This window comes from Papaver somniferum, chromosome 1, assembly GCF_003573695.1.
Source record: "Papaver somniferum cultivar HN1 chromosome 1, ASM357369v1, whole genome shotgun sequence".
Taxonomy (NCBI): Eukaryota; Viridiplantae; Streptophyta; class Magnoliopsida; order Ranunculales; family Papaveraceae; genus Papaver; species Papaver somniferum.
The window spans coordinates 42,520,644-42,535,939 of record NC_039358.1 but is presented as its reverse complement, the minus strand read 5'-3'; the positions used below and the strand labels follow the sequence as shown (position 1 = coordinate 42,535,939).

General features: G+C 36.5%; 2 protein-coding genes across 3 annotated transcripts; one reads left to right on the top strand and one right to left on the bottom strand.

Moving 5' to 3' along the window:
- Positions 1–2,164: 2,164 nt before the first annotated feature.
- LOC113284257 (SNARE-interacting protein KEULE-like) lies at positions 2,165–4,565 on the top strand. 2 transcript variants are annotated; one of them, XM_026533680.1, is made up of 2 exons: positions 2,165–2,742; positions 2,890–4,565. In XM_026533680.1, the coding sequence occupies exons 1-2, from the start codon at positions 2,400–2,402 to the stop codon at positions 4,356–4,358; spliced, it is 1,812 nt and encodes a 603-aa protein (XP_026389465.1). In that variant the 5' UTR covers positions 2,165–2,399; the 3' UTR covers positions 4,359–4,565. The 2 variants fall into 2 exon arrangements, with proteins under 2 accessions (XP_026389465.1, XP_026389458.1); XM_026533673.1 differs by having other exon boundaries at positions 2,165–4,565.
- On the bottom strand, positions 4,520–14,953 carry LOC113284269 (phosphatidylserine decarboxylase proenzyme 3-like). The gene is made up of 21 exons (XM_026533693.1): positions 14,481–14,953; positions 14,301–14,380; positions 12,921–12,945; positions 12,333–12,392; positions 12,041–12,109; positions 11,770–11,862; positions 11,597–11,647; positions 10,637–10,720; positions 10,396–10,487; positions 9,593–9,748; positions 9,406–9,490; positions 9,192–9,303; positions 8,314–8,414; positions 8,159–8,206; positions 7,569–7,715; positions 7,055–7,147; positions 6,877–6,951; positions 6,682–6,774; positions 5,961–6,047; positions 5,819–5,869; positions 4,520–4,867 (listed from the first exon to the last, which is right to left on the bottom strand). Exons 1-21 carry the CDS (start codon positions 14,691–14,693, stop codon positions 4,751–4,753), a joined length of 1,932 nt encoding a protein of 643 aa, XP_026389478.1. The 5' UTR covers positions 14,694–14,953; the 3' UTR covers positions 4,520–4,750.
- Positions 14,954–15,296: the final 343 nt, after the last annotated feature.

The following is a 15,296-nucleotide window of genomic DNA, read 5'->3' as shown; positions in this document are numbered from 1 at the left end:
CCACAATCTATCGAAGAATGTCTTCGTAGAAAACATTGGCCTAAGTGGGAGGTTGCAATCCAAGCAGAGTACAACTCATTAGTAAAACGTGGAGTCCTTGGTCATGTTGTTGTTACTCCTGAAAATGTAAAAGTTGTCGGATATAAATGGGTATTCGTACGAAAACGTAACGAGAAAAATGAAATTGTGAGATATAAAGATCGACTCGTTGCGCAAGGTTTTTCACAAAGACTAGGTATTGATTATCAAGAAACTTATTCTCCAGTGATGGATGCCATCGCATTCCGGTTTCTTATTAATTTGGCAGCTTCAGAAAAGCTTGAAATGCGTCTTATGGATGTAGTTACAGCTTATCTTTATGGGTTACTTGATAGTGACATTTATATGAAACTTCCCGAGGGATTTCGTATGCCGGAAGTAGACAAGTCCAAAGATCGTAGTGTATACTCAATAAAACTTCAAAAAGCTCTATATGGACTAAAGCAATCTGGAAGAATGTGGTATAATCGCCTCAGTGAATATTTATTGAAAGAGGGATATACCAATAATGCTATCTGTCCATGTGTTTTCATTAAGAAACCCAATTCTGGTTTTGTTATTATTGCAGTATACATTGATGATCTAAATCTTGTTGGAACTTTAAAAGAACTCACTGAAACCGCTGCTTACTTGCAGAAAGAATTTGAAATGAAAGATCTTGGTAAAACTAAGTATTGTCGTGGTTTACAAATTGAGAATGTCTCAAATGGGATATTTGTCCATCAGTCTACTTATACAGAAAAAGTCTTAAAACGTTTTATATGGACAAAGCACATCCACTGAGTTCCCCTATGGTTGTGAGATCACTTGACGTGAATAAAGACCCATTTCGACCTAAAAGATGGTGAAGAACTTCTTGGTCCTGAAGTGCCATATCTAAGTGCAATTGGTGCTCTTATGTATCTTGCAAATTGCACAAGGTCAGATATTGCTTTTTCAGTTAATCTGTTAGCTAGATACACTTCTGCTCCAACTCGAAGACTTTGGAATGGAATCAAGCACTTATTACGGTATCTTAGTGGCACTATTGATTTAGGTTTATTTTACCCTTATGAATCTAAGTCAAAACTAATTGGGTACGCAGATGCAGGTTATCTTTCAGATCCACACAAAGGACGATCACAAACTGGGTATTTGTTTACTTATGGAGACACAGTTATATCTTGGCGGTCAGTGAAGCAAACAATTTCAGCTACATCTATAAATCATTTTGAACTAATAGCAATCCATGAAGCAAGCCGTGAGAGCGTCTGGTTAAGGTCAGTAATACATCATATTCAAGAATCATGTGGACTTCCTTCAACTAAAGATTCACCAACAATATTATACGAAGACAATACTGCTTGCATTGCACAATTAAAGGAAGGATTTATCAAAGGTGATCGAATAAAGCACATCAGTCCGAAGTTCTTTTTCTCACATGATCTACAGAATGATGGTGTGATTGATATCCAACAAGTACGTTCAAATCACAATCTAGCAGACCTCTTCACTAAGGCATTACAAACTTCTACATTCAAGAAATTAGTTCACAAGATTGGAATGCGTCGACTTAAAGATTTGTAGGCCAAGATTTCGCTGAAGTATCCATTAGCAGGAGAATTATTAGGACTTAAACGCGCTGTACTCTTTCCTTCGTCAAGGTTTGTCCCACTGGGTTTACTTGTCAAGGTTTTAATGAGGCAGCATATGCGTGTCCAACACTGTTCTGAGTCTCACACATTTCAGGTTTTTTCTCTCTTGATTTTCCTGATATATTTTGTGACTTAGACACAATGGTCATCAGGGGGAGTGTTATAAACGTGTATTGCACGGGTTGTAATATAGGGAATATGTAGGGTTTTACGTTTATTTTACTTAGATGCCCTTGTGTCTTGCCTATATAAATAGAGACTGTATTCTCCTTTCAACGAACACACATTAATAAGAATTCTCCTTTTCTCTATTTTCTCTGTCTCTTTCTTTGTGTCATACTAAACTTTTCTGTTTTTTGAAGTCATTATGGATTCATGTTTCCAAACAAACTTTTGGCTTTTCGAGTTAATTAAGTCAAAAAGTAAGTTTCTAAACGACTTCTATAAGCCCAACATATTCTCAATCTAGAATTAGGTTATTTCTAGGTAATACTTCTACACTAAGTTTATCCATCCCAAGTAGAAGAATGAGTCCTAAATCTACTGTAAACTTAATTCCTAAGTTATATCTTTTCCTGCCAAAACAATTAGACAATTTCTCCTCTTCTTTCTCAATAACGCTAAGAGTCCACTTCCACAATTTCTAGAACTTCAATATTTTCAATAATCTCTAGATTTTGCCAAAAATTTCTCATCTGGTTCCTCAAAGATCCTTAAATCATCATCATGTCTATGTCTGATTCAGACTCCTCATCTTCTCACGGCGGAAACTACAAAAATTTCAGGCAAATTACTAGGGATCGGTTGTTGTTTGAGATGCTTCAATCCACTAAAGCTAATGAGTCAAAATCAACTTCCACGATTCTTATTATGGATAAATTTACAGTAAAAATCATGTCATCCTCTTGCAAAATGGCAGATCTCATCGAACAAGGAGTCACACTGGCAGAAGACATTGACAAGGGAAGACAGCCATTCCCTACCAGTGATGCTATCTACTTCATCCAGCCGTCAGAAGAGAATGTCGCCAAGTTTTTGTCAGACATGTCAGGAAAACACCCTTCGTACAGTAAGGCATTTGTGTTCTTCAGTTCATCTTTACCAAAAGAATTGCGTGCTCATATCAAGAGCCATACGAGAGTACTTGAGCGCATTGGCGCGTTGAAAGAGATGAATTTGGAGTACTTGTCGATTGACAGTCAGGGTTTTGTTACAGATAATGAGAGAGCACTGGATGAACTTTTCGGGGAAGACGTGAATGCTTGCGTGAATGCGATGGCGAATCGCATTGCTACGGTGTTTGCTTCGTTGAGAGAGTTTCCATTTGTTCGCTACCGTGCTGCAAAGATTGATGCATTCACGTTGACGGCAATGCGTGATTTAGTTCCGACTAAGCTTGCTGCTGCAGTGTGGAACCAGCTCACAAATTATAAAGAGAGGTTAAAACATTTTCCCCAGACTGAAACATGTGAGTTGCTTATTCTGGATAGATCTGTAGACTTGATTTCGCCTGTAATTCATGAGTGGACATATGATGCAATGTGCCATGACTTGCTGAATATGGATGGGAATAAGTATGTTTATGAGGTGCCAAGCAAAACAGGTGATAAACCTGAGAAGAAAGATGTGCTTTTGGAGGATCATGATCCTGTTTGGCTCGAGCTACGCCATGCCCATATTGCAGAAGCTAGCGAACGTTTGCATGAGAAGACGACAGCTTTCATAGCAAAAAATAAAGTTGCCCGAGTACAATATGGTTCAGGAATTGGCGATCAACTGTCTACACGAGAATTACAAAAGATGGTTCAAGTCTTTCCACAATATAGTCAGCAAATTGATAAGCTTTCCCTTCATGTAGAGATTGCTGGGAAAATCAACAGAATTATCAAAGAGATGGGACTTAGAGATTTCGGGCAACTGGAGCAGGATCTTGTATTTGGAGATGCTGGGCCAAGCGAGGTGAAAAAATTTCTGAGGACGAAACAGGATGCCACCCGTGAAAACAAATTGCGTTTAATGATGATATATTCAGTCGCTTATCCTGAGAAATTTGAGGGTGAGAAAGGTCTGAAGTTGATGCAGCTGGCAGGATTATCTGAAGATGACATGGCTGCTGTACATAATATGCCGTTGCTTGACGATACCTTGGCTACTGGAAAGAAATCCAAAGGGGGTTTCTCTCTCAATTTTGGCAGTCAGAAGAAGAAGCATGCTATCCGAAAAGAAAGAAAAGGCGAGGAAGAAACATGGGCACTGTCACGATTCAACCCCATGATTGAGGAGCTGATCGAAAAGCTTAACAAAGGAGAACTATCAAAGAATGAATATGCCTGCATGAATGACCCAACTCAATCAGTCCATGGAACCCAGGAATGCGCATCAGTGAGATCAAGTCTTTCAGCTGCTCATTCAGTGAGAACAAGGCGGGCACCCTCTTGGGCACGTCCTCGTACTTATTGCAATGGTTATACAAGTGACTCAGTATCAAGCTATGGATCAAGTGATTTTAAAAGCATGGGCAAACGTATCTTCATATTTATCATTGGCGGAGCTACTCGAGCGGAGCTACGGGTTTGCCACAAGCTCACTGAAAAGCTTAGGAGGGAGATTATTCTTGGTTCATCTAGTCTTGATGATCCTCCTCAATTTATAACAAAACTGAAGATGCTAATGACAGAATTATGACGATCTTGACATCCACTGATGCTGTTTGTTGAGTTGCTCTTTTCTGTATTGTATTAGTAGTTGCCCTGGTAAGTTATTTGAGATACTGCCATGCTGTAGCAATGAGTGTTGGGCAACTTTGAACCCAATTTGCAAGAACAAAAAAATAACATCTCACTCACTATTTGTAAACAACTACTTTGCATTCAACACGCCAGATTTGTAAAATCACCTGTTTTACATCTCATCGTCTTCCAGACAGGAATCGGTGCAGCATATAGACAAAAAAAATTACAAACTTCTGGGTTAAAAAGGGTATGTGCAATCTTTTCATGACTGGAAAGTCCCAGTAATTAGATGCAGTCGGTCACTTCATAATTTTTCTATATACCAAGTTAGGAGAATTATGTTGTCTAGCAAGCTGATTCCATCTTGTTTCTTGCCACACCCAATGTCATTCCAACAGTTACTAAAGTTTCAAGTGATCTTGCACTGTTTTTAATGAGGTCGTCATCAATCTTTATTGCATCCTGCAGAATTGTCAGGTATTGATGTCAAATATGGGATCTTACTCTAAGTAAAAAATTTAAACAAGAGGAAGACAATTCTGCTGCTAGAACAGGAAAAAGATAACAGTAATATGGACTTCCAAAGAACTATCATAACATATTTGAATTCAAGCACAGAATTTCATATAAAGATATCTTTCAGCAAAATCCATGCATATCCACCTGAACAGAGAACTAGCTAATAACACATTCAGTTCAAGGATACAGGCAACCTTACAAACTGCACATTTAGAGATTTCAATTGTTCATTTCACTACATCATTGTTCTTGGCCAATGATGTAGTGAAATAAAGATATCTTTCAGCAAAATCCATGCATATCCACCTGAACAGAGAACTAGCTAATAACACATTCAGTTCAAGGATACAGGCAACCTTACAAACTGCACATTTAGAGATTTCAATTGTTCATTTCACTACATCATTGTTCTTGGCCAATCCTATATCCACTCGGATCATACATGCAGCTGGGAAAGCAAGCATAGGAGATACGTTTCGATCATAAATACAACTGAAGATTTATACCTTGAGCTTGTAACCTCATCGGACTGGTATTATATAAAATGGCAACTAGAACTATGATATCTTATATACTCGGTGTCTGTCATGTCATGACCCGTGAAACAGTAATCTTGAAACAAACACCTCTGTGTTTACCTAGGAGCGACGTATATGCGTGATGGAAAAGTATGTAGAATACGAGTAAAATACTAAAGATCAAAACAGTATCTTTTACTTCTAAAGAACTACATCGAGGGAGTGTCAAGAACATGCAAATTCAAGATGGATGATGGACATGGAAATTTGCCAATAGAATGAACTACTTCTTGTTACTTGGGAATGAAATGAAACAATGCCACCTATTAAAGGAGTTTTCCCATCTTAGAAAAACCATAGAAATCAATATACCAACCTTTTCGAAGACACAGATAACAGTACTTCCTCCAAATGAGAAATATCCGAACTGTAACAAAAGAGCAAAGGAGCTGTTAGATATCTAGTCAGGATCCAGTAACTTCAAGCAAATAAGGAATCAGTATGTTCAAGCATGTCACCTCATCTCCTTTCTTTACAAAGTCACCCTCCTCCTTGGACAAGGTGATGCTGCCCACCATTGTTGCCCCAATAGCAACAAATGCAACCTGAAAGAATACTTAATTAGTTTATTCCATTAGAGGCGGGCTAAAGATTGAAATCCAACACATAGCAGATGCTAACAAGCAGTTCTTACTAAGAATGCAAGAGTAGCCCTATCCGTCTTAAGATTCGTGTTTTTATTACTTCGACTTGACTAGATATCACCTACATCTTTTCCGGTTTTAGGCTGTGTTGGACGGCATTCATTCCCTAAAAACTGTGTCGTTTTGCATCAAAAATACAAAATCTATTGGTTTGGTTCAAAGTTAAATTCCACTAGGAGTAGGTATCCATCCTGCCAATACACTAATTACATACACCCTTTGAGTGCCAGTAATCGAATTAATATATTTTCAGCACTAAGATGCTCTCTCTTGTTAACATATACCGTTTAGGCCGACTTCACTAACTGATATACTGCGAAAAGCAATCACAGCTGTTGGCCACTTAAGATTATTAAAATATACAAGCCTTGGGCAGCACTTCTCTTGTAACCCTATGTTAACAGTAACTAATGTGGATGAAACAAATAAACTACATATTTGACTGTTTAGACCCATCAAGTCACATATTTGATTTATTTATTTCTTACCTAAAAATGAGAGATATAGAATCAATACCGTGGAAGAACTCATTTACCTTTCCAAATTCTTCAGTTGAAATAATGCTCACAACCCTCTTGTTCTCTGTGAAAACGTTACAGTAGTTGCTATTTACAGCTATTGGGTTTACCTAAAAGCAGTGAAACAGAGACATCATAAGAATCAAGCTTCAATGTAAGCAAAACTTGAAAAACAATGAACTCAAGTGGAAAACAAATCTATTGGGACATACCGTATACAAGCATCCAGGAATGTGAACAGAACTTTCAACTCTCCCAGTGACTGGAAAATGAAAGCGATGGTAATCCTGCAAATATTTGGAGAGGCAGTTGCTCAGACACAATCTCATCTGGTAGAAAAATGCATCTGGTATTTACCCAAATCATAAACAGTTCCAATAACAATAATACCTGGGGCGCTAGTCGAAATATCACCAATGATCCATTGATAAAAGAGGTGGTTGCCTCTGTTCCCAAAAGACCCTCGATAGAAAACTTACGGCCCTGAATATACCAAGTGAAAAAAAATTACAACATAAGCTTTAAATACTGACAGTTTACATGAATATCAGAATGTGTCTAATAAAGATCTTAACAACCATCTGTGTTTAACCTGGGAGAACAAGAATAAAATTGACATCTATATCCATGCTTCTTTACATACATGTTGAAGTTGACATTTGCTAAAAGCAAATGATTAACAAAGAATGATGCTAACCCTCATACATATATACATAAATAAGTTGTAGGTCCAGCAGACCAGAAACACGTGAAAAACAGGGAAAGGAAGTGGTTTTTTCAGCAGAAGTCGGTTTACCACAAAATATTATTCAAAACCAAACAACTTATCTAACTAAAAGTCAAGAATCTTCAAAGCAGATAGTAAGATTTTTGTAGCATCTACAAGGACAACATAGAAACTTACCTTGATCCAAAATCTTGTACTATCTTCCACTGATTCAAATGCCATTAGACGGCAATCAGCAGCACATACGGCGACATCGTCTCGTTCAGGGAATGCAACTGGTCTTGCATCAGGCTTCAATTCTCTTATGAAGAATTCATTAAATGTCTGTAAAAAAATCATATAAATTATGAGAAAGAACATCAATTTTAGCAATAGGTACATGCATCCTTGCGGTTGATAGAAACTCTCTATTTTGATACCAAGAGAGTCCGCTCTGTCATGAAAAGAAACATCTAAATTACTAGATCAGTTAAATTAAGAATAAATGGCAGGAGATCATCACGTAGTTTTATCAAAAACTTATATTTGTGATACCCTAAATTCTCCTGATCCACGATAAAATTATTTGTTTGAATTATTAACCTAAATCACCTTCATTTTATAAGATTTCTTTTGTAAGTGTATATGTTTCCTTGCTATCTCAATAAGTGTCCTTTAATCTCCTGCATTTTATGCTTACCGTCCTAAATTTTTTGCTTGAACCTCTATTTTGACTTAATACGCAGTTTCATTTATTTCATTCCAGACCAAGTCATTTAAGAGATTACCTTAAAATGTTCTAACGGATACTTGACATCATCCATCTTGAGTTGATCCTGTAAACACATTGCTCGACTATTTAGATGATAACATTATTAGAGTTGGCTACAAAAAAAATTATTCTACAGAAACAACCCTTGCTAACTGAGAATGATGATCATGCCTGGAAAAATTTGATGAATTGTGGAATGTCTTTAACAGAATCAGCAGTATTCATTCGTCTGCCTTGCTTCTCAGAGAGATTTTTAAGCAGGTCTTTTGCTCCTGTAACAAGTAAAACCAAAAGCTAAATACTACAACTTATAATTTAGAGTTTACAGTCATTTCTTGCTATATGATGACAATAACACAAGATTCTGAGGTGTAAAGCTCAGAGATTTCTTGGATACTGTTATCTTACTGGACCAAGAGTCCTTTCTATATTACCTATATCTGTTATCTTGTTTTCTAGAAATCCTATGACAACATCCAAAACCTTATTTTTTCCACATCCAGCTCAACCTGATATTCAAAAATATTCTACATGCTATAATGCCTAAGCAAAGAGCTTCATGGGACCTACCAGAGGTCGAGAGTTACGATTGACATAGAAAAATTACTGTGACCTTAGGTGCTTACAAGGGTGTTTGTAGTTACCCTGATGAACCTGATCTGTGACCACAGTTCCTTGCAAAGTCATGGAAAACCCTATTCTTTCCACACGCAGCTCAACCTGATTTTCAAAGATATCCTTACATGCTGAAGGGCCTGTGCAAAGAGCTTCATGGGGCCTACCTGAGGTCGTGACCTTACGTGCTTCCAGGGATGTTTGTAGTTACCCTAAATGAAACGGATCTGTGACCACAGCTCCCTTGCACGGTCATGGTGCAAAATCGTCACAAACACTGATCATAAAGACTATCTGTTATGGGTTGGGGTATGGATGTGCAGCAAGTTCAACTTTACAATTCATCAAATCAAATATACACTTAAGAAAGAGAAAACATGATAATTCACCACATAAATAACACAGTTTTTAATTCCAAGAAGTATAATGCGTACCCTTATCTATAAGGCCGAGTCCTATCTTCGACTGGTAAATGGCTCTCATAGACAGAATAATTTTTCCATCAATTGCTTCTTCCACCAACCTCTTTGATATCCGATCAAACACCTGAAAGCAAGGAACCACTAAAGTTTTAAAAAAATCTTAGTTAAAAGTGAATACAAAGGTAAGCAAAGCAGAGAAGAAGTGAAACGCTGTACGGGTGCATACCAGGATACTTGAAGCACTCGATCCTGAGTTCAAACCAACATCATATGATGAAACATGGGCCCACTCAGTCATTTTAAAAAGCCAGCTAGGATAACAATGAAAGTATTTAGACTCACCGCACTTTGAGATGACAAAAACGAAAATTGGAAACAACATTTACGGAGTTGGATATTATTTATTAACTCACCCATACGTAGCTTGTTTTTCAGTGAGGAACCCTCCAGTCATAATCTGGTTTCCAGTCCCCTCGTCAAAACATAATGTCAAATGAATCATATCATTTAGTTTATCAGATTTGCCAAGAGTGTCACCACATACAGGGCAACTACTGATCAACGGCTCCCTGCAGCATGTTAAATGAACAATTAGTAACTGCCCAATGTCAACACTTAATAACATCCAGGAAAGACACATTTACTGCAAGCATGAAGTTCCTAAAGCTAGATTCTTCTATACTGAATAAATAAATTACACCATTTTCTGTTTTACAATATTGGACGATACTAAGTACAAGTTTAAAATCCCACTCTTGCTAGATGTTTGGTAAGTGCATTTAAAAGCTCGATATTGACGATATTTGACATGTTGTACAGAGCTTGCCCTGAAAATACTTTATCTGGTGATTGTTCTGAGCAAAACTAACTGCGTACTGGTAAGGCGACAATAAAAGAAAAAATAATAGTTTTTCATACCAAAATAACAACAGTGATCTTAAGAATGGAACTCTTGAACTGAGCATGTACGAGTTTAATACCACTTTCTAGTATATGCAACTAGAATAAGTCAACTGCTAACTGAATCTTCCTTTAAAATACCAACATAGAAAAAAAGCATCCATCTAATCTACCATCTGTATTGCTAAAATATGCTTGCTAAATACCAAAGTTATCACCATTGAACACCCTAAAATGTTAAGAATCTGCTGAAGATGATAGATAAACAGATTATAAGTAGAAGTTAATTAACTTTTCTACAAAGTAAGATCATTACTTCTCTTGTTGAGTAGCAAGAAGGTCTGCCAACTCATCTATACTGACTGCACCATCCTCATTTTTGTCAGCAGCTTTGAAGAGATCCTCTTTCTAATAATCAATGCAAACTGATATCTAAGAGGTAGTAGAGTTTCACTAGAATTGTAAGCGGTACAAAATTGAAAATAAACCATACTCAATCAAAATGGACCTTGTGATGGAACAGATGCAATCAAGGGGAAGAGAGACAAGACTCCTACCTTTCTAGCTGCCGTTTTATTCCCAAACGCGTCGATCAAGTCAACAAACTCAGAGAATGAAAGAATACCGTCTTGATTATAGTCCTACGGTCAAGCGACGACAGTAAATACCAGATATATACAGATCAGATATTGGATTCAGAAGTGGCAAACTATTTAAAGGATAATCCTATCCTCAGCGGTTTACAAGGAGGACAAAAACAAAGAAAAATGAAGAGGATGATTCTGGATAGTCAAATTACTAGAGTTTCGGACGTGCAAGTTGAATGTATACTAAAAAGGATTCAAAGGTATATAAGTTTTCCTCTAGCAAAAAGATAACAGATCAAGCAAGAATTTCAAAGTAATGAATAAAATTGAGAACACATATTCTTGACTTCTTCTTCATCAACATAAATAAATACAGCAAGATGCAAGACCTGGTGTTACAACCAGCTCAATTAAAATTCAGAATAACAAACCAGGGACAATCTACTTTCAGGATCCAACTGCAGGCTTTAACTCTTAAGATTGTATAGGATAAATTTGACAACTAACTTTCCCTTTTCTCGAGTATGAATAGTCTTAAAAACAAATGCTTAATGAATCATTGGGTTTTTCGCCACTCAATAGCCACAGATTCATTAGCATGAAGTTTATCAAACTAAATAACTTCATCTCTGCATCACACCTTGTAATTACATTATTTCCGTTCGCTCTTTATACTGTTCTTGCATTTGTTTCATTTAAGCTTTGCATGTGGTATAAAGGGGACTACCAAATAACTTCATCTCTGCATCACACCTTGTAATTACATTATTTGCATTCGCTCTTTTATACTATTCTTGTATCCGTCCCATTTAAGCTTTGCATATGGTATAAAGAGGACTAACAAACATAATCCTAGACTCCAAAACCTTAACTCCAGAATCTCGATAAATTAATGAGGAAAGAAAATGGTGGAGGAGAAGAAAACCTTACCACTATAGACAAGATGCGTTTCGCGAAACTTTTTTCAGTATCAATTGGGTCCTGCCAAGATTAAACCACCATGTGTAGCATAGGCAGAGTCAGAAAAGTCGGAATTACGGTATCTCAAATCCATCAATTAATCTATACAAATACGAACTTGAAGGGAAAATTTGACAGCTGACCTCAACAGTACACGAAACAGTAACACTACCCACAATTATGCTCGACGATGAGGGGTCTAACAAGTCTAGTGTCTCAGATTCAGAAGTTGAATCCTGCAAAAAAAGAAAAACCAAAAGATTAATTAAAAAAACAATGACAACCAATAATCCCGGCATAGAGTGCCTTTTGCATAATTGGGTACGAGACATTAAACGACACTCCCTAAATTAAATCAACAGCAAGAATAAGATGAGATGGAAAATTTGTTCCAAATGACAAAAAAGAACATACCCGAGCGAGACATTCGAACAGATCGAGCTCACAATATCCAATCAGATTGCTCTTTGATAATTTATTGGTCTGCAAATACAAGTAACGATAAGTGATATGCTTAGCGTCCATTGAACAATAGCATGATACCGTAACTGATTTACCAAACAGCTGGTAAGAAAGAATGAAAACCAAAAGTTCAAGCAAGTCTACATGTCCATTAGTCATGGTTCCCGTGTTAAACCACATATGCAATGCCAACAGAGCCATCTCGTGAAATAATGAAAACAGATCTTAAGAATACATTACACACCTCAAAGACAGATATGCGGGCAATACGAGGCCCACTTGTTTCCAATAAAAGTTTCTTCTCCTGCAGAGTAACATAATTTCAAAGTTAGGACTTATTTTCTAGTATCTCCTAGACTCCAACTATCTGAGTCAAATTGCAAGAATGCGCGTGAAGTTAGAAGTACATGTGTGTTTGTGTTTGCATAATTGCAGTAATCATATTGGTGATGAAGTAATAATTGTCATTATCTTTTTCTTTATTTCTTTCCTTGAGAATTTTGGTTGGGACTTGGGAGTGCAAGTTTTTATTCAAAAATATGAAGAGAAGGATACAATGAGGACAGGGACGAAAGAAAACATTAGAACAATTTTGAGTTCAGATCTGTGACAAAGTGCTAATCCAATTTAAATCCTCATTCTGTAAACAAAGTATCTGCTGCCATCACTCTGTTGACCATTCTCATTGTTTTACTTTACTTTATCATACCAAAATTTTAAAAAATATATCCTCAGTGCATGGCTAATGAAACTACCAGTTTCACAAAGATAACTTTGGTCAAGAAGCAGTCATATCTTATGTGCCAATAATACAATTTACAGGTGTACTTACAGATTTCCAGACAGGCTTGTCAGTGCTGCAAACAGTCAGCACACAGAAAGGATTGTGTCAGTGAAGTCCCTAAAAGGGAAGTTGAAAAGGGAAACAGATACTGATGTACAAAAAGTCCAAGCAGAAAACATGTGAAAGTAGTAATCCTGTAGATGCTCCACCAATTCTAAAACATTTAGTAACATTCATTAATAACAGATATTTTTATCAAACCAAATGGTCAAATATGTGAGCCTGAGAATGAAAACTACGAGAACTAAAAGTACTGAGTTATAAGCCTATAACTAGAGGTAAGAAAAAAACAGTAACCTAGGGTCAAATCCCAATCAAAGATAGTAATTAACCCTGCCATTAGATACCAAAAAACACTTGGTTCAATTCTATATCTGAATAGACCAACTTCGCTATACTCTCAGAAAAATACAATGCACCTACTCCTGAAGCTCCCAAAAAAGGGGTCAAATTCAAACTCCGTATAGTTTAACTCTAGTCTCTATGGACGATACGGACATGCACTCAACTTTCTGCAAAATCGGAGGACTCACAAGCAAGTGACTGAAAAGAAATTACAAGTCATCCTCCATCTGGTGCACCAAGGCAGAGGAAGAAACAATGTGTTGGAATAAAGAGACAAGCCCTAGTATTCCCAAAATTAGTAAATGGCATCTGTGTAGAATCAACCAATCTGTAAATTCCCCTATCAGCTTTGTCACCATGCCTAATTGTTTCCTGGTTTCAGTTGGCATCCGAATTTGTTGTATACAGTATACACAATTACATAGAATGAAAACAGCTTTCAAGCAATAACGGCTACTAAGCCTTTTTCAATATTGAATCACAATCCCACTTGAACACCAGACATTTTTTCACCAAAGAGAAATTCATGGTAAATAACAAAAAAATAAAATAATTACACACTGTAATTCATCAAATCAAAACCAAAAGTTACAAGATCATGATTATAACTTTAAAAAAAAAAAATCACGATTATAACTTTAAAACTTTTGTAATCAACTAGTGGGGTAGTGATTCAATAATGTGGGAACCAAGAAAGGACCAATTTAAATAATAAAAGTTTGATTTGATAAAACAAATATAAACATGTACTTGTGCTAATCCAGTACTAATTATTCTACACCCAATAAACGTAATTAACAAGCGACAAGAAGCACCATAGGAGAAATGACCTAAATAGTGTTATGACCACCGGAAAATGACCTAAATAGTGTTATCACCACAAAATCATAAGGACTATCCATGTTATAACTAACAATATTGAACAATTGATATAACTAACAATATTGAATAATTGAAAATGATCTTTAGAACTCAAGCAGAAGAAAAAATAAACCCTAAAAGAAAGAGAAGTATGAACTTAACTGATCAGAAGTACCAGTTCTAAATGTCCTTTCACCTAAAGAAACGCAAGCAAACCATTTATCCTTAAATTTCATTTCCGCCTAAAACAAAATAAAATAAATAAAAAGTTAGAGACAGAAAATTAGAAGAAATCTTTATAAATTTAGTGATAAAATAGAAGCTGAGAAGCGATTTACTTACATTGATGAGTTCAACGAGAGCAATACCAGCGAAATCATCAGCAGTGATGAGTTTTGAACTAGAAGAACGGGAATTACTACTTCTGTAATGTCGTAGATTATGAAATTTTTGCCGAATTCTTGCTCTCCGAGAAGGTTTTGAATCTTCATCGATGTTAGTTTCTGATAAAGATTTAGCTAGGGATGTTGTTGATTTCGAGCTTCCATGACCCATTTTCTCTCTGAATCTCTCTGGTTTGATGAATGGACGGAATCTATTATCTCTGATCAAGTAGTAATTAGTAGCGGTTGGTAGACGAAAAGAAAGAAGAACGAACGAATGAGATGGTTTTAGCACAAACCCTTTTCGTTTGGGTTGTCTGTCTTTGACTTGATCGTCTTGGAAATAATCCAAATTTTCCCACTAAGGAGGACTTAAGGGCTTGTTTGTTTGTTTTCTTATAGAAGCTGAAATTGCAGCTACTGTTTGACCAAGACTGTTCAAGTCCTTGATCAATGTTAATGCAATTAGATTACATTCATGGGGTGCAAGAGAAAGTTCTAGAGAGGCGAATAAATCCGCGACAGACTCGGAATAGGAATCCGCCTCCGAGTCATCAAATTTTTTCAAAATCAAACTCCAAATCTTTGCAGTTTCTTCTATAATTTAATTTCAGTCTTCTAATTTACTTTTATCATGTTCTGATTCACTATTCAAGGCTATCAGTTTCATGGGATAGTTGTCGCTGCCTTAATTACTGTTTCGATGTTTACAATTTCATATCAATCTTTCAATGTTTGGTGTCATGTCTAGCAGGTATTGCTAGGTGGATGTTGA

Coding starts and splice junctions, on each gene's coding strand:
- LOC113284257 (XM_026533673.1), top strand. CDS start 2,400: ATGTCTATGTCTGATTCAGACTCCTCATCTTCTCACGGCGGAAACTAC.
- LOC113284269 (XM_026533693.1), bottom strand. CDS start 14,693: ATGGGTCATGGAAGCTCGAAATCAACAACATCCCTAGCTAAATCTTTA. Junction 10,721..11,596: donor AACGCATCTTGTCTATAGTG/GTAAGGTTTTCT, acceptor GCTTGACCGTAG/GACTATAATCAAGACGGTAT. Junction 6,775..6,876: donor TTCCTGGATGCTTGTATACG/GTATGTCCCAAT, acceptor CACTGCTTTTAG/GTAAACCCAATAGCTGTAAA.